This window comes from Dromiciops gliroides, chromosome 4 (assembly GCF_019393635.1).
Source record: "Dromiciops gliroides isolate mDroGli1 chromosome 4, mDroGli1.pri, whole genome shotgun sequence".
NCBI classification, from domain to species: domain Eukaryota; kingdom Metazoa; phylum Chordata; class Mammalia; order Microbiotheria; family Microbiotheriidae; genus Dromiciops; species Dromiciops gliroides.
This window is the reverse complement of record NC_057864.1, coordinates 8,948,898-8,969,032: the sequence shown is the minus strand read 5'-3', so window position 1 is coordinate 8,969,032 and position 20,135 is coordinate 8,948,898. Positions and strand designations below refer to the sequence as shown.

General features: G+C 38.9%; 1 protein-coding gene across 1 annotated transcript in view; it reads left to right on the top strand.

Annotated features, from left to right (window-relative positions):
- Positions 1-20,135, top strand: part of LRRC7 (leucine rich repeat containing 7) — a 574,557-nt gene that overhangs the window by 275,192 nt on the left and 279,230 nt on the right. Inside the window, 2 exon segments of the mRNA XM_044002921.1 lie at positions 1,947-2,064; positions 12,506-12,584. Of these exon segments, the coding sequence (XP_043858856.1) occupies positions 1,947-2,064; positions 12,506-12,584 (197 nt within the window).

Genomic DNA, 20,135 nt, shown 5'->3' with positions numbered 1-20,135 from the left:
GTCACCACCCAGCCATATTGGAAATGAATCTCTCAACTCTTAGCTAAGCTGGTATGAGGATAATAGGCAAACAAACCAACATGGGAATCATAATTTTCATACTTCCTTCCTTTTTTCTAATTATCAGTCATTTATTTTCTCTCCTTCCAATTTCCCCTTCAAAATATCAACAAGAAAAAAGGAGGATTTCATAACAAATATATGCAGTCAAATTAAACACATCCCCACATAGGTCATACCCCTAGATGCCTTTGTCATCTGCATTTTAAATCCGTCCCCTCCCTGTCAGGGGATGGGCAGCATGCTTCGTCTCTGGTCCACTGCAGTGATGGTTTGTCCTGCCTTGGCCAGCTTTCAAGTCTTTCAAAGTTCTTTTTCTTAACAATCACATTTTGTTGCAGAAATTGTCCTCCTGATTCTGCCTACTTTATTCTGCACCAGTTTTTTTCAGGTCTTTCCAGTTTCCTCTGAGAATGACAAGTCCTCACCCCATTCCATTCCATTGATGTACCAATATGTGTTGGGTCATTTCCCATAGGCAGGCACCTTTCTTCTTTGGTTTTCAGGTCTTTGCTGACACACCCAAAAGAGCTGTTGTAGATACTCTGAAGAATGTGGGTCTTTTCCCTCTTTTTTATCTCTTTGGGGAATATCAAGGAGAGCATCCTTAAAGTCATTCTTGGTGAAAATGCAAGCTTTCTGTAATTGGGGGTTGCTGTATTCAAAGAACATGTGTCCCCAGTGCCTGGCACAAAAGATACATGAAATAAATGGTTGACCATTCATTTGCTTGTTCTTATCTTGGTGTAAGTGCTTGATACATAGCACGCACATAATAAAGCCTTATTATTGATGAACAAGAGAGAAGAATTAGACTGGTCCCTTGACTCCATTGGTATAATGAACCTCCCAATTAGGAAGCACTCATACTAAGGAGGAAGGTCAGCACCTTCTTTGAATGTCATGATCATAGAGAGGTATGTTGGGATTCTGGGAGGGGAACAGCCAATATGTGTCTGAGGTAGACCCTGAGCCCTGGTCTTCCTCTTTGGCTGGTTCTATCTCCCATACTATTTGGGCTCTTTCTGAATGGCAAGAAGCAGTCAAAACAGGAGTTCCTTTCCTCTGGCATTTTTGTCTTTCAATTTAATTCAACCAGCCATTATTAAGCACCCATTAGGTACATGGTCCTCATTATTCTGATTTCTCTGAGTTCAGCACTGCATCTCTCACTTGTTCCAACCATATTCCCTCCTCATCTCTGTCTCTAGGAATTCCTAATTTGCTTTAAAAGTCAACTCATGTGCCATGTCCAACAGGAAGCTTTACCTGTTGTCTGTGCTATCACATCCTCAAATTATCTTATACTTGTTTGGATCAATGTTGTATCTCTTCACCTTCTCCCTCCCAACCACCCTGCACCCAAGAAGAACATAAAGTCTTTGAAGCCAGCATTTCTGTTCATTCTATCCCCAGCACCTAACATCTTGCCTTGTACAGAGTATGTGCTTGATAATGCATATTAGATTGGGAAATAAAGAGAAGAGTGAGGCCAAAGATGGCACATGATACAAGGAGGTTGGATCCACCATCTCAATTCTCTTCTGACTTGAGAACCCATGGTTCTATGATCCAGAACACTGCAGCTTTTGGATGGGGGTGAGTGTGAGAATGGAACTACGTTTGACAGAAATGGGAATTTAGAAAAGGGGGAGTCATTCAGGACAGGAATTGATCCATTTGATTTTGAATACCCAAGTGGTGATATGCTAAAAGAAACTTGCAATATGGGATTAAAGATAAAATGACATTGATTTATCTTTTTATGCTAATACATACATATATAATATATGGAGATTATACATTGAATTTTCTTATCATTAAATTTGCTTGCAAATCAAATGTAATCCAATTGTAATCTAATTCATCATTATTTTCCATTTCAGCAATTGTTCAACTGTCAAGCTCTCCGAAAACTGAGTATCCCAGATAATGATCTTTCGAATCTGCCAACCACTATTGCTAGTTTAGTTAATCTCAAAGAACTTGACATCAGTAAAAATGGTAAGCGTCTTATTTCTAAATGATTTAATGTTTTTGATTAAATGTTTTATTTTCTTTTTTCCTAAGAATTGCCTTACAAGGATCCTCCCAAGCTGACCAGTGCTTTTCTTTGTACTTGTATCCCAAGCACCTGATGGTGCCCAGCACAAAGCAAATACTTCATAAATGCTTGTTGATTATTTGATAGATTGATTGATTGGTAATGGATTCTATTTTTAGATCCAATATTTTCATGCAGCATTAAAAAACTAAAATGATTATCACTAAAGAAAGACATGCATAATGTTTAAGTTTTACTTCTTTAAAGACATGTCCTAGGGCTTTGAATGGGGGCTGCCAGGAGTGAGCCTCTCATTATTACCTCCTCCAGCAACTTTTCCCTCTATTTGCAGAATCATAGATATAGAGCTGCAAGGTGCCTGAGAGCAAATGTAAGCCAACTTCCTTATTTTACAAATGAAGAAACTGAGGGACAGAGGGTGGAAAAATTTGCCCAAAGTCACAAAAGTAGCTAGATGGTGTGATGAATAAAGCACCAATATGGGATCAGGAAGATACATTTTCTTGAGTTCAAACCTGGCCTCAGTCCCTTTCTAGCTGTGTGACCCTGGGAAAGTAATTTAACCTTGTTTGCCTCAGTTTCCTCATCTGTAAAATTAGCTGAAAAAGGAAATCGTAACAAATACTCCAGTACCTCTGCCAAGAAAACCTCAAATAGAATCATGAAGAGTCAGATGTGACGGAAACATAGCCCAACAACAACAACAACAACAACAAAAATAGAAGCCGCAAAGGTGGATTTTCAATCCAAGTCCTGTGACTCCATAGGCAGAACTCTGGAGAAGCACTTGGGAGGTTTTTATACCTGACTCCTTATAGTACCAAGAGATTGGAGCCCATGTCTCTATGTAGCTTTCTCCTATTGCTCCTTGTTTTTCCTTAGTGGACACACAGATGGTGAGCTCCTTGAGAGCACAGACTGTTTTACGGTTTCTACTTGTATCTTGGAACCTTCATGGGCTTCCTGTGGTTTACTGTATCAAATCCAGGGATCTTGATCCCTAATCTGGCTTCCAAGTGCCCCTTTTGCCTCCCTGTTGGGCTCTAACCTCTTTCCAGGTTTAAAATACTGGTTCTCCTCTTTATGTAGAGAAACATCTACTGAAGTGGGGGGGGGGGGGCGCTAGACTCAAGAAAAACTAGGTTCTAGCCCTTCCTCTGAGCCTTAATGCTCTGTGACTCTGGGCAAGTCCCTGGACCTTATGAAGTCTTAGCTTCATTATCTGTAAAATTGGGATACTAACAGACCCTGTTTCATAGGACTTTTCTGAGGATCCTATAAGATAGTATATGGAGAAAGTCTTGTAAACCTCCAAGTGCAATATAAAGGGTATTGCTTATCATTATCATCATTATCATTTTTTATCTGCTACCTAATTAACAATCTAGCTTCTATCTCCTACGAGAAAGTCATTTCCTTTCTCAAACTTCTGTCATTTTATTTAAGACCATTGTCACTATCAGATGAACATGCTTTCTTGGCTCCAGGTCTTGTGGACAGGACTGTAATTTTTCCCCTTTTAGCTCCAGTGCCTTGATCAGAGTAGGCACTTGATGTGTGTTGAAGTGAACTGAATGACAATGATGGAGAATAGTAACAGAGACTCATATTTGCATAGTGTACTTTGAGGCTGACACATATGAGGAAACTGAGGCATATGGCAGTTTAAATGGCCTGTCCAGGGCTGCACAACTTGTAAGTGTCTCAGACCATAGTTACAATGTGTCTTATCACCAGGGTTCATTCAAAATGCAAAGGAATTAATTTTCTAGGCCTTGAAATCCCATGAGCATCATCCAACGTCCTTGATGTTGTTGATTAGAAATTCATCTGGGCTTATGCTTGAATTCTGAAAGTACATGAGAAAGAAGACATCCAAGATACAAGCAGAAACCTTGAAACAGTCCTTTTTCCTCAAGGAGTTCACAGTCTGGTTGTCCTTCATACCCTGTTTGCAAATGTAGAACAAACAGGATCAATGTACAGTTTGTCCAGCTGTGGCTGATCAGACCCATTTAATTTTCCTATTGTGTAGTCAAAGAAGGCAGGGTGCTCTATGAACAAAGCAGAATTGCAGTAGCTCAAACAAACACATGATGTGCAGATTTGGAGACATCTCCATCCCGCTGGGGCCAAATTTCATATAGGGAGAGTTAATTGAGTGGTTCGCCATAATATTGGGGTCCCAGAAATAATGAGTGACTTCTAGGCCCAAAGCTCCCTCCCCTCCAGACTGCCTTTTTAGATATTTCTCCCAGGCCAGTAAGAAAGGAGCCTAACAGCCACTTTCCCACAAAGAAATCAGTTTTTATTAACAGGAATAAAATAAATAGCAAAGGTGAAATTAATAAAATTAAAGACAAGGGAATAGGGAAAAAGAAAAATGGATAATCCCCCTAACTCTAAGCTAAGTCTATACATTCTCCAAACTCGATTCCAGTTCAGCTAATTCAAAAGAGCAGGGCTCATATGTTAACTCACCACCTGGGGTCCATAGCTTCAATGGGAAACAGCTTTGCAATCAGGCCCCATAGGACAAACTGTCAGGAAAAAACCTCTTTCTTCCCAGTCCTGCAGCTCGTACAGTAAAGAAAGTGACTCTGGAAAGAGACTGAGCTCCCCTCAGCGAGCATTTACTCTCCCTCCCCCAAATGGGGAGGTCCTTCAAACTGCCTGTGGAGAGTGGTTTCACCTAATGACATCAGCAGCACATATCACTCAGGACAGGCCAGGTGTGGCCCATCCCAATAAGTCTGCCAAATTCCATTATTTACCACAATCCCAAATGGTTACACCTTCTATTTGTGCCCAACCTGTGGTGGAGCTAACTTATCACATCCGCTCCAGCCCATTAGTACTGGAAGTTAGCTGTATTGAGGTGAATTTATCTATCTGAGAACATATAGATTTTCTACTATGGCACCAACAATTTAGATGATGAAGACAGAAAGGGCATGTAGGGAAAACTGGCATTTTATCAAGCAAAAGCCATTTTTATAAATGAAAAATTAGCTAAATATATTTAACTGGTAATATTAGCATCATATATTTAAATTTGGAGTTGGAAGAGACTATAACATCATTTAGTTTGACTCTCTCATTTTACAGATGGCAAAACTGAGGCCCAGAAATGTAAAAATGATGTGTCCAAAGTCATCCAGGCAGTCACTAGAAGGGATGGGGGGAGTGTCTTCCTCCCTAGAAATTTACAATTTTTATCATTTCAATATTTACAAATAAGTTTATATTTCAAATAAAAACAAAAATCTCTCCATTTTCTAGCCAGAATTTCATTCAGTGTTCTCAATCTTCTTCCTATGAATACATTTCCCAGAGTTCTAAGAGCTGAAGGTTTAGTCAAAGGTTCTGAGTTTAGATGCCAGATCTACCATTGCTACCTATGTGACCTTAGGCTTTACCAGCCCTGGACCTCACTTTTTAAAAAATCTATAAAATGAGAAGGTTGGACTACATAACTCTAAGCTTCTTTCCATGTCTAGAGCTATGATTCTGTGATGCCGTCCAGGAAGATGCATCTATTCCTCAACACTTTTGTGTTGTCCAGATAAATCTGATATTCTCATTTGTAAAGTTGTGTGGTAAAATAATGGAATTTGGTAGACACCGAGGGGTCTGACTTGATTGACTTAGTAGTGTTTGAATTGGGTGTGAATGAGAAACCACTAAGTACCCACTTAAGGTGATTAGATCTTGAGCCACACCTGGCCAGCCCTGTCAGACCTTAGTCTAAATTTAGCCAACCTTGAGAAGGAGTGTCCTCAGAGGCTGTGAACTGCATCATCAACAGGCAACCAATCTCAGCTACACTACTTGAAGGACCTCCCCTTTGGGGGAGGAGAAAAAGGAAGAAAAGAGGACCCTAGCAGGAAGTAACACATTCTCACAGAGATACTCTCTCACACACTGGTACACTTTATCTCTGGCTTCAGAGCTGACTGGCTGCTGACTCCCATAGAAACTCTGGATCCCTGGTGGTGAGTTAAACCCAGCCCCATGAATTAGCTGAGCTAGAAGTGAGGTTGGGTATTGTATAGATTTTTGTTAGAGCCAGGGAAATTATCTATTTTCCTCTTTCCCGGTTCCCTTGTCCTTGACTTTATTAATTTCACCTTTGCTGTGTATTTTATTCCCATTAATAAAACCTGATTTGGTTGTGGAAAAGAGGCTGTTAAGCTCCTTTCTTATTGGCCTGGGAGAAATAACTAAAAAGGCAGTTCAGAGAAGAGGTAGTTTTGGACCTAGAGGTCCCTCATTATTTTCTGAACCCCAATATTACGGCGAGCCACCCAATTAACTCTCTACATATTAAATTTGGCCCCTACAGTTGACAGAAGGTTTCATCAAAGTATACTGATTTAAGTACAAGAAAGCAAAATAACAAATGGTAATTTTTAATTAGGCAATGACTCAATTTCAAGTCTGGTTGTGGATGTGTCATAGAGAGCATGACAACACAGTCTATTGACATTAATGACAATTAATTAATTTGGAAGACCTTCATAAAAAAATTTTAAGCCCATCATAATTTTGCCAAAATTAAGTGGTTTTCTCTCTTCTTTCAAAACTTATTTTTCTATGAGATGGCTTCTTATAGCATCACAGGCTAAATCATCATTTTAACTTAATGAAAAGTAATCAGAACTGGGGCCATCACTAAATATTTTACTAACATCAATCCCACCCTTTCCCAAAATGGGAGCTTGCTGACTAAAACAATAGATAATTTCCCCAGTCTAGGGGTAAAGAGAGAAGATTCTTCTACTTAGTCACATTAGATTCAAACAGGAGGAAATGAGTAACCATTCAATCTATTAACATAATATAAAAGTGAGTATATTAAAAAGAAAGAAGAAAGATTCTAGATCAGTATATTCATTAATTTTTTTTAAAGACAAACAATTTAGGAAAGTCATTTGTAGAATCAGGGAGAAAAGACTGCAACTCAATTACTTTCTATTATCATCATGGTATAGCAAAAAGAATTCATTCCAAGGTTCTGTGCCCAAATTCTGACTCTGTCACTTACCAACTGTTTGACCTTGGCAAGTCACTTAACCTCTTGGTACCTCAATTTCCTCATCTGCAAAATGAGAATTTGGGATTATATCAGTCCTGTGGTTCCTTTTATCTCTGTAACCAGGATCCTATAACACCATGAACAAGAAATGCTCTGCCATGGTTCTAGACAGACCACTGAAGCCACTTGTTAAAAGGAAAGTGTGTTGTTGACTAGAAAGCCAGGGAAGGCAGGAATTTCAGGATGATGCCATCTACTTTGTAATTTCATCAGTGCAAATACTACCCCCACAACTACGAGTTCATAAAGCCAATGAAGAATTGGAGTATTTGGTTCTACTTCCATCTATGCAGATACCAAGTCTTTCCATCCCTTGTTATTATTGTTTGAAAATTTTCAGTTGTGTTTGACTCTATGTGGCTCCATTTGGGTTTGTTTATCTTGGCAAAGATACTAAAGTGGAGAGGTTTGCCATTTTCTTGTCCAACTCACTTGACAGGTGAGGTAACTGAGGTAAACAGGGTGAAGTGGCTTGCCCAGGGTCACATAGCTAATAATCTAAGACTAGATTTGAACTCAGATCTTCCTAACTCTAGGCCTGGTGCTCTACCCACTGCTCTACCTAGCCGCCCAACCTTAGTTGATGGTTTGTTCTTAGTTGATGGTTTGTTTAAAAAGATAACATTTTATTTCTTTGTCTAAACCAGTGATTGTATGGGTATAGGGAACTTCCCATAATAAAACTCACTCAACCAATACAAATCAGCCTCTGTCTTCATACACTGATTCCTCATCTTTAAAAAGGGGAGGAAAGAGAAGAGAGAAGAGAAAGGCAGTCAGGAAGGAAGCTATAAAATAAGGAAGAAAAGAAAGAAAGAAAAAATAAAGAGGAAAGGAGGAAGGAAGAGGATGGATAAGTGGATAGGTAGAGAAATATACATGTGTGTATATTTACATACATACGTCTATTCGTGTGTATACAAACTCATATATCGGAGCCCATACATAAAATGAGGTTGTACGAGATCCTAGCTTCTTACACTGTGAGTCATGACTCCATATGGGGTCATGTAACTGAATGTATGGGGTCACAAAAAAGTCGGCAACAGTAAAAAGTTATGTATACCCATATACCTAGGGTTGCATAAAAATGTCTCAGGCAAAAAGGGTTCATGAGTGGAAAAAGTTTAAGAAGTCCTGCTCTGAGTGATCTCTAAGGCTTCTTCCAGTTGTAAACCTGTGATCCTATTAATTTAATTTTGATTTTGATTGAACACCTTATGGCATTCCATTCCTAGTCTGACACCCTATTCTATTTTTATCTTTACTAGGGTTGAGAACTGCTATTATTAATAGGTTTGTCAAGCTCTAGTCCACTCTTGAAGGTTTGTCTTAATAAGGGTCAGAGTAGCGCAAATAAATATAGTTCTCAGGGAGTAATAAGGCTTCACTTGCCCTATTAGTTCCAATGTTCTGCCCACAAACAAGAACTGAGCTGATGGATCAGAGTTTCCTCTCTTTTCCCTTACTTTTCACACCCTCTGGTGGAAGAGTTAATGAGGAGTGAAATGGTTATATGGAAGGCAGGCGAAGGGAGAACAAGTAAGAGAATGGATAATCCACATACCGCCTAATTGGTCCCTGAATAATTGAGAGTTTACTGTCTTTCAAAATTTTCCCTCAGATTTAGAAAAGAAAAAAATGAAACAAATCCTTTCCTAATTAAAATGAACCTAAATGGTCAATTTATCTTCTGCCTGTGAACACATGAATGTATTCTTAATGGATGTTTTTTATCAATTCCTTTCTATCTAAAACCCTGGTTATTGGACCCATTTAGTTCAGTGAGCAAAATTATGGTATTTCTCATTTGTTAAGTATGTATAGAGCAGAATTTCTACAGGGAGTATTTCCAGAGGAATATTCTAATTATATTTAGAGATGTGATTATTGAAATCAATGGTAGGGACATTTCTTGATTCTATTTTGATATTTTTGCAGCATTTACTGTTTGTCAATACTTCAAATATCAGTATTTAAAGCAAAGAGAATATTACTGCCTATAAAACAGGTGCTTTCATACGCACTTTTGCTGTATTTGATGGATCTCCTTAGGTTGATATGTTTCCTAGAGAGAATGATACCAATTAATAGAAACCAAGAACCTGTTTTCTCGGAATTTGATGAGATCCCTGTGGTCAATGGGTCTGCAAACTAAGAGAGATCACCAAATACCTGAAGAAAACTAGCCTGGTCCCCCACCATCTACCCAAGTTTTCTCTTCCTCAGTCTCAACATCACTATTTCCTGCCACCTCACAAACTCAAGGTCCTTCAAGCATCCTGGTTGCCCTAGGCTATAGCTCTCCAAAACACCAATGTCCATATCAATTTCTTTCCCTCTATAAGTAATCTCAGGCCCGCTGAGGGGCCTGTATGTCTATGCTTGAACTGGAGTTAAAACCTGTGAAATCTAGGCATAAAAACCCAGGTAAAGAATGACTGCTTTGAAACACTGTTTCCCGTTCCTCCATTTTGTGGACCACAGAAACTTGGGAGTTATTACAAGGGATCTGTGAATCCACATGCACACTAACCATTGTCCTTTTGATCTGTTTAGTACCAACAAGGACAATCATGTGGAAATCCACAAAATGTTTTATGTTCAAAAGGTTTCCCCATACTAAAAATGCTAGGATACACTCAAGTCTAATAATGCCCAATTTCCACGGTTCATGAAGATCAAAATTGGTCAAAGTGTGTAAGTTGTTATTAAAGTGAAGGTTTCATAATTTCTGGATTAAATTGAAATGTTAAATACATTTCTATTAAAAGAATATTAAGAGAGAGGCATTAGACCTAGACCGGCACTGGTGGTTTAGGGAACCCCCTCTACCAATGCAGGGCAACTCCTCTGTGCCTTCATTTCTGAGATGCCTAGAGCACTGAGAGATTGTCATTTACCAGGATGGCAAAGTCATAAGTAGGATTTGAACCCAGGTCCTCTTGTCTTCTAAAGTTGGTTCTTTCATGACTAGGCAATGCTTGTTTTCTCTCTGTCTCTCTCTCTCTCTCTCTCTCTATATATATATATATATATATATCTCATATATGTATATATACATACATGAATATATGTATGTATACATATATATTGTGTGTATGTGTATGAACACTACATATATGTGTGTATATGTGTATATACATAGATAACATTTCATTCTTACAAATGGCATGCTGCTCAATGCAAAGATATACTCAAATACTCAAATGCTTATATATACCATAACTCTATACTGTATTATATCACATCACACCATACTGTATTGGGCTTGTTTTTTTGTTTTGTGTTATAAACTCATATCCATCACACTCAAACCTTGTTTGCCGGCCCACCATTGAAACGAATAACACCAATTAAGCCTTAATATCCGTTTATATAAGAAATATGGGGTAGTAAATAGAGAGCAGGTCTTGGGTTTGAGTCCTCCCTCTTATTTCCTATTGTTTGAGTGGCCCTGGGTAAAGAGAGTACCCTTCCCTTCTATCTCTTGATGCTAGAAAGATACCAGTGGAGCCCATAAACCATCTGTTGGTTATTTCTTGTTTTGTGTTCCATTATGAGTCATCTAATGAAATAGCCTTTATCCCACTTCTCCTGGGCTCATCTTCCTCTACACTGCTGATGACTATTGAAGCCTGCTCAGGGAAACAGAGCATCTCCCTGGGGTCCTTGTTGTTAACCTGAGATTTGGCTCTTCAGGAACAATAGTTGGCCATAGCCCACAACTATACAGCACCACCAGAGGAAAATTAGTGTTAAAAAAGATAGGATTTTATTTTTAGAAGCTTACAGGGGTTAAAAGAACAATGGTTCTAAAGGCAGCATAAAATTTCCCTATGATGTATTGAATTTGCTGACATAGAGAATTCAGGAAACTTTTATTAAGTGCCTAGTATGTAGAAGTATAAAATAAAAGTTGTTTCAATTAGGTTTTCAGCTACAAGTCAGTTTGTTGAATGAATAACTACAAGTAGGATCATAAGATCATAGACATAGAGGGGACTTCAGAAACCATGTAATCTTATTTTACAGATGAGGAAACTGAGGCACATGGCGGTGAAATGACTTGCCCAAGGTCACACAGGCAGTGGGAATTGGTGGCAGGATTTGAAGCCAGGTCCCCTGACTCAAGCACTGAATATAGAGTCCTGGAACATATTAAGTACTTAAATGTTAGCTGACTTGACTCCAGAGTCTGCAATCACTTCACTGTACCCTTAATACCGGCTCAATTTTACATTGTTTTCTACCTGTACACAGTAGGTCTTTCTAAATGTTTGTTGAATTCTCTGGGTTAGTAGCTCTAGTATGGAATATACTATCACTATACACATGCACACTTATTATTAGCTATCTATTTCATGGAGATTTTATACTGCACAAATACATTTTGTGAAGTTCTCTCATTACTGATTGCTCACATTAATCAATCAGTAAGCATTTATTAAGCACCTACTATGTGTCAGGAACTGTTCAAGGCCTTGGGAATTCACAGAAAAATTGAATAATCCCTGCCAAGAGGGGGGAAAGAGGAGGAGGAGGAGGAGGAGGAAGAAGAAGAAGAAGAAGAAGAGGAAGAGGAAGAAGGAAGAAGGAAGAAGGAAGAAGGAAGGAGAAGAGGAAGAGGAAGAAGGAAGAAGAGGAAGAGGAAGAAGGAAGGAGAAGAGGAAGAGGAAGAAGGAAGGAGAAGAGGAAGAGGAAGAAGGAAGGAGAAGAGGAAGAGGAAGAAGGAAGGAGAAGAGGAAGAGGAAGAAAGAAGGAGAAGAGGAAGAGGAAGAAGGAAGGAGAAGAAGAGGAAGAGGAAGAAGGAAGGAGAAGAAGAAGAGGAGGAAGAAGGAAGGAGAAGAAGAAGAAGAGGAAGAAGGAAGGAGAAGAAGAAGAGGAAGAAGGAAGGAAAAGAAATATAGAGTTGTTTGAATTTTGTAGCTGAAATATGATTTCATCCATGTGTCTGTATAGATATATACATATCTATACATAAACATATGCATATACATGCATATATATTATATAGTACACAAAAGTTAATTTGTTTAAGATGTGCTGTTAGCAATTGAATATCCTTTTAAGTAAAAAATTACTTTAATCGATAATTACATTGCATATATATGAAATTGAGGGTAGAGATATAAATATATGCATGTAATATTTATGTTACACATGTAAATATAGTGCACAAGTTTTGCCATTATTGTTTTGAATTGAAGAATAGCTATGAAATAAGAGGATGTTTTCCCTTGGAATATTCTCATATTTGGTTTTATGTTTTTACATTTTAGGTGTACAAGAATTTCCAGAAAACATTAAGTGCTGTAAGTGTTTAACAATTATTGAAGCCAGTGTCAATCCCATTTCCAAGTGAGTATTGATCTTTCTATTTCTATTTCTATTCATATTTTCACTCTCAGGAAAAATATACAGACAGAAAGAAAATTCACCTTTGGAGTGATTTGAATTGAAATTTTTTTTTTCATTCAGTGTCAAATGTCTGAAAGGCAGGAAGGGAGAAATCAAATGGGCAAGGGTGTATTGACCACCTGCCCAAGGTTGGAGCTGGAGGAGAAAAGGAAGTATCATTACAACAGCTTCTGGTTTTCCTGTAGCATTTAAGTCCATCTATGGGTTTTCTTCTTGTGAAGAAAACCCTATATGGTACAGAAAACAAGTATTTTCATCTCCGCTTTGATGGAACTGATTCACTCAGGGTCATCCAGCTGGTAAGTGTCTGAACTGAGATTAAGCTCAGATCTCTTGACTTCAAGTTCAATGCCCTTCCTCTGCCTCTGAACCACCCTCAGTGCTCCCTAGGGCCTCTCTGGCTACCTTCCCTCCTTCTTGTAGGCATAGCCACTGGCCAAGAGACTGGTGGTCCAATCGTACACATGAGATGCAAATACACTCTTCAAAAAAAAGTTGTTTGGATTTATTTCAACTGATCCCCACAGAGAATGAACTAGATGCCCTCTACCATCTGGCGACCCTTCTCTGGACACTATCCCTTTTCTAGAATACGGTGCTGAGGAGCACACACAAAACTCCCATTGTGGCATGAATTTGAAAATTAAAATGGGTTAAATAAGAATTTAAGTTACTTTTTTAAATTGGGTTTTATTTTTCAACTTAACTTTTAAATAAAAGGCCAAGTACAGAGAGGCTATTACCCCTTTCACATAGCATGCTAATACAATGCTTTCCAGAATCCCTAGAACATAAGCACTTAGTGCACTATTCAAATTCTAGAAGTTGAGTTGGAAGGGCCTTCAGCAGCCTCTGATCCACTGATCCCCAATAGGAATCCCCACTATAACATACCTGTCATCAGCCTGAAGACCTCCAAGAAGGAAGGACCCACCTCTCAAGGCAGCTCATTCCACTTAGAGGTAGCTCTCTTAGGCATCAAGCCTAAGTTGGCATCTCTGCCACTTTCATCCTTGACTGCCTGGTTCTGCCCTTTGCTCTGGTCTCTTCTAGGGAAAATCCTTCACATACTTGAACACAGTTCTCAACAGTCCCCCCATCCACCCAAAGCCTTGTGGTCCTCAGGCTAAGTGTCCCCATGTCCTTCTAGCTGTCCTCATATTTCATGAACCCAAGGCCTTTCTCCATTCTGGTAGCCTTACTCTGAACATGCTCCGGCCGATCCCTGGCCTTATTGAACCACGTTGTCCAGAAATCAGCATTATAAATGCGGTGTTCACTTTTTTCAGCTAAAGACATCACACGAAGACATTTGAGACTTTATTGAGGAAAAAGGGGTTCAAAAAGAAAGCCACTTTTTTACTTTTTTGTATTTGCTTTAGAAAATTTCCCCATAGGGGAGGGACAACATTGTAGATCTCTCAATCCATCTCTTACCCCTGAGACTTCCTCAGATGTGGATTGAGTAAGCTTCTCCAGCAAGTCACTGATAATTTTTAGCCACATAGAAATTTTTTTTTTCTGAAAAGACCGGCTGGATGAGGAACTTTGAAGATTCCTCATATTGAATTAAAGCTTTAAGATGCATTCCCTATTAGAGAGGGTTTTGCTTCAGCTTGATAATCAGGCCTTTGAAAGCTCATGCTGAAAACAGTTTTATCTGATGTATTTAGGATCAAATGAGATCTGACTGTCACATCTTTCATCTTTAGCTTGAAAATATAGGAGTGTGAATTCAAAAGGTAGAACTTTGTAAGAGCAGTGAAAATGGCCGGTCTTTCCTTCATCTCTCCCAGCCATCAGCACCCGTGGTTTCAGCTGCTGGATTTTTAAATAGCCTCCCAGCCGGTATTGAGAGATAGCCCCACATTGTCATCATTAGCGATCTGGCTCTTCCTCAGCAAAGTGAGAGGAACCGCAGATTTTATCCAGTCCAAACCACTTAGTGGGGGTGACTTTGAGAAAGTCACTTAATCAGTAAGTAGTCTCACTTTTCCTCATCTGTAAAATGGGAATGTTGATAACTTCACTCTTGGGCTTGTCATAAAGACCAAATGAAGTAAATAGAGTTTGGGCCCTTTGTCAACCTTAAATCACAGTGTCAGTACCAATTATTACCAAAGAGAAACCTCTCCACTGTACACTGAGAACCAACAACAGAAGGACATTCCATTTGGTTGCTACTCTAAGTTAACAGTGTGATAAGGTAGGAGAACTGACATGGAGTCAAAAGACCCGAGTTCAAACCCTGTCTCAGATATTTATCACCTGTGTGACCTTGACTGAGTAACTTAACTTCCCTGGGTCTCTTTTTTTCTCATCTACAAAATGAGATGTTTCTATTAGATGGTCTCTGAGATTCAGGTCAGGATCTAAGATCCTATTTTACATTTTAAATGCATTGAATTAAAGAGAATAACTCTACCTTTGGAAAGAAAGTGATATTTGGCAGCTATATAAAACCTGCCAATTAGCATGCTTGAAATTTTTTTTAAAAAGTCAGTCAAATATAAAAAGCCACCTGGTATGTCTTTAAGTCATATAATTATTGGGTTATTTAAAGCTCCCATGCTTAGTCGAGTTTGTTATGCAATGCCTATTGTATTATGTAAAAATTTTAACGCATTTTTTTCCTTTTTTATGAGCAACAATTCTTTTGTAAGTGTCAAATGTATTTCTTTTTAAAACACAAAGGTTGGAGGTTCTTTTTTAAAAACTATGATGAATGAATATTAGTTAACTTGAAGATAGAAGAAAGCATTCACAAGCATAAAGTTAGAGAGACTTGTTTCTCTTCTACAGTTGATTGTGCTTCCTACTCCAAGGAGGATCTCTGTGTTAGGTAATAAGGGACACAGGGATAGTCTGGAAGGAAGGATGACCTGGGTTCAAGCATCATCACTAACATGCTGGCTGTGTGATGTTGGGACATGCCCTTAACCTCTCTGTGATTAGCCAAATCCCTGGAACCTCTCTCTCACTAGTCATAGACCATGAAGGAAGCACCCACTCCAAGGGTCTGCCATGGTGATGAAATAAATGGTCTGTCCTGTATAGCAGGCAGGTCCTTCTCAGCCAAGAGGAGTTTGAAAATCTTGGGACAGGAAATATGAGCTTTAGGCAGGTCAGAGTTCTTTAAACCATGAAATAAAAGCCATTTTTAAAACTGCCACATGAGCTCTGATTTTATCATCTGCTTCTGCAGCACAAAAGAGTCCCTTCTGGAGCAAGGCAATGTTTTGTTGTTATATACAAGGTAATAGTAATGGCAGCCTGGGATAATGGATAGAGGGTTGGTTTGGGACTCAGGATGACACTGAGTTCAAATCCTTTCTGATGCTTATTTGCTATATGACCCTGCGCAAGTTGTTTTGCCTCTCGGAGACACCGTCTTCTCATCTGTAAAATGGGGCTGCTAATTCCTGCACCTCATGGAGCTGTTGTGAGATTCAAAGGAAATAATACCTATCAAACACTTAGAAAATTTCAAAGTCAGCCCCCCAAACTAGCAACCCTTTTGTGTCTTGATTGACTACTCACTTGAGTTTCTCTAGTCAACATATTTATAGACTTATAGAGATTGAGTGTGGACCAGTGGATGGAGTGCTGAACTTAGAATCAGGAAGGCTGGGCTATTGTTCCCACCTTAGATATCTGTTAGCTGTGTGCCCCAGACCAAGTCAATCTTTCTGGGCCTCAGTTTCTTCCTCTGTGAAAGGGGCAAGTTGGAGTCAATGGCTTCTAAGGCCTCTTCTAACCTTACATCCATGATCCTGGATTCATCACCTTCCCATTGGTAGCTCTCTCTGAGCTTGGCTAAACTGCTCCTCAGACAGAAAACAATACAGCATCCAACCTGGCCTAAAGTGTTTCATCATTTATTAAGAATAAATATGGGGGCACAGCTAGATGGCGCAGTGGATAGAGCACTGGCCCTGGAGTCAGGAGGACCTGTGTTCAAAGCCAGCCTCAGACACTTAACACTTACTAGCTGTGTGACCTTGGGCAAGTCACTTAACCCCAATTGCCTCACAAAAAAAAAAAAAAGAATAAATATGTTATTTAAAATTATACACTAGGTGTTTTGGGTTGAGGCAGGGCAGGTTTTAATTGCACCTGGCCTATTCTAGGAGAAATAGAAAGAAGATGTAGAGAAAAGGAGGAAAGAATGGAAAGGGAAATGAGAGCGATGCAGGAGAGTCATGAGAAAAAAGTCAACAGTTTGAAAAGCCAAATGGAACAGGAGATTAAAAATTATACACTAAAGCAAAATAGAAGTATGGCTCTATAGGTAGACATATTTATATGTATCTGTTTATTATACACATATAATAAGGCAAATAAAGAGTTAGGTGGTGAGCCTAGAGTCATAAAGTCCTGAGTTCAAGTCTGGCCTCAGAAAAATGCCATGTGACTCTGAGAAAGTCACTTACCCTATCTGCCTCAGTTTCCTCAACTGCAAAAAGAGGAGAACAATGACACCTACTCCAAAATCTGGCCTCAGACACTTCCTGGCTGTGTGACCCTGGGCTTTTCCTTACTCCAAATCTGGCTCTTCATCCACTGCACCACACTATCTCTGATTATTATTAATTTAGAAATTAATATTCTAAATTAACATCCATAACAGATATTAATATGGTTCAGCAAAACTCCTATTCTGCCACCAAAGCTGGTGTGTAGATAGTCCTGCATATTAAAATGGATGGCCTGTGTCCATCACAAGCTCTGGCAGGTTCTCCCAGAGTGTGTCAGCCTTAAATATGGTCCCAGTGACAAACTTGCCTACTATCCAAAGACCATTCTCACTATATGTGAGTATAATGACAAGGCGTTGCAGACTGTCCCAGCTGGAAGGGACTTCCATGAATGTTCCAAACAAGAATCTTTTCACAGTGTCCCCCCAAAAATGACCCTCTGGCATCTTCATGAGAAAAGCCCATCCATCACCTCCTAAGGCAGCCCATTCTGGTTTGGAACAGTCGTAATTGTTAGAAAGCTCTTCCTAGCTTCAAGTTTACATCTGTATCTATCTCTCTGACTGACTCCCTCTCTCACTCCCTCCTTTCCTCGTTTCCTCCCTCTACCTGTCTATTTATCTTTCTCCCTCTCTCCCACTTGTTTCTTCTAGGTCTACTTTCTGAATCCAAACAGACCAAATATAATCCCTCTCTCCCTCTTCCAAATGATGGCCTCTCAAATGCTGAGGGACAACTATCACTCTCCCCACCCCAAGCTTTTTGTTCCCTGGGACAAATAATATTCAAATAGCATGATTTTTAAATATGTTGCCATCCTAGATGCCCTCCAGTAGGGAGTATCTGGCTTGGTGGAATCTTTTTCCAGAGTTGAAACCAAGTTCCTCCCCTCTATAAAGGAAGGCATTGGGAGGAGTTTGGTATTTCTTCATCCAGCCCTCCATTAGAGGGGAGAACAGGCTGAAGAAGGTCATGTCAGTCAAGGCTTCAATTAGCAACTCAATGATGAAAGTAGAAGGGAAGAGTTTACCCTGGAAAGGGCATCTCATTCAGTGGAGCTGAACCCAGGCAGAGCAGCAGATTCAAAGTGGAGTGAACTTAGGTCTCTGACTCCCAATGCTCTATCTAACCCAATCCAATAAACATTTATTTGAGGATATACCCAGCATTCTATCTATTGCACAACCTAGTTGCCTTTTTAAAAGAGTAAAAAAAAACCTTCAATGTTGCTTAAGACTCATGGCTACATGTCTTGAAAACTTCCTTTAGAAAGAGAGGTGGAAGACTATGGACATAGCACTGAATAATTTTTTATTCAAATCAAACCAAACATATCTTAGGAAACAGTGGGTTACTGACATATGCTTCACTTTCCAATCTTTATAAACTATTTATGAGAATGCTATATGTATGTATTGAGGGCATCCTTGATGAAAACCAGAGAAGAAAATAAACTAGCTTGCACAAATGGTTTTGTTCCAGTGGACAGTATCTTTATAGTCATACAGGTGACTAAATAAGAAATGCAAAGAATGTAAGTTCCTGCTGTGTATGCACTTTATTGATTCTTTAAAAACTGATTCAGAGAAAAAATTTGGCCGTGAAAACTTTCCTAAATAAAAATGTCTACATGTATACATTAAAATTAAACAAGACTCTATTACAACTGTGTATTTGAAGATAACTTTTGTTTAAGGGCCAGCTGAGTATTTATACCACATGTTTTATAAATCTTGAAACTTTCAAATAAAATGTAGGACAGAAGAATAAATGCTACATTGAGGTGTTCACCATGTCAGCATTGTTCCTGAAACATAACAAGTTCTCAAAAATGTTTATTTTTATTTTTTCCTTCATTTTATTCACTAGTGTCATGAAAAGTGTCTTGCACATATTCAAATAAAAGATTCCCCATGAATGTCAGAGTTCTCTGTATGTTCCTGTTTATACAGATAACCTAGTAATTCTATCAAGCCCCAAAACACTAAAAATCCTCTTTAGTGATATCCACAGGAGTATGAAAGAGATTCTTATAACCATTCACATTATAAAAGCAAAGTGGCTATATAACCAAAAATGGTTACTATGTAAATGAATAAGCTAGCTAGTCATCAAAGTAGGCCATAGGTTTGTGTTCAGATGGGAGTAGGGGAGTTGAAAGAACTTGATGCATATGGACAATAAGGTGAGTCCAGAATTGAGTCTCTAGAGAATAAAGTGTTTTCAATTATCACTTCTACTAAAGGGCATCTACCTGTGGTGTTATATGACTTAGAATCTCAGAAAAAAACCTAGTACAACTAACTAAAGACAATGGAATAAATGATGGTGAGCATATGCAGTCTGCAACATTACCAGCATGGCATAAAATATATCAATGGAAGACCTGGATCAAAAATGGAGAGCCAGTCATAAGAGACAGCAAATAAACATGTTGAATGCTACATGGTACCCTTAAGGTACCATGGGGCAGCTAGGTGGTGCAGTGGATAGAGTACTGGCTCTGGAGTCAGGAGGACCCGAGTTCAAATTCGGCCTCAGACACGTAACACTTACTAGCTGTGTGACCCTGGGCAAGTCACTTAACCCCAATTGCCTCACTAAAAAAAAAAAAAAAACATATTAAAGCTTTAAGAAAGCTGTCATTGCCTTAGGTCTATCTTCCATAAAGGATTTGTGGGAAGATATAGGTGAGATTTTTGGAAAGACATGAATGGAAATTAAATAGAAGAAGATGTAGAGGAATGCTTAAGCCAATAAACCATAAATCCATTACATTGTCAAAGTAGAATTTCCATTATCTTCTCACTACCACTCCATTCGTCCTTCTTCTACCGTTCTATTGGAATATTGCTCTTCAGCCAAATATATCACAAATATATCTCAAAATGTCATATATATTACTAACTTCTTACCTTTCAACACAGCTGTCTTCATGACTAGAATCACCCCCAAGCAGCCTTTTGATGTGTATTACAGACTCCATCCTATCGGTCACTTCTCAAAACAATGT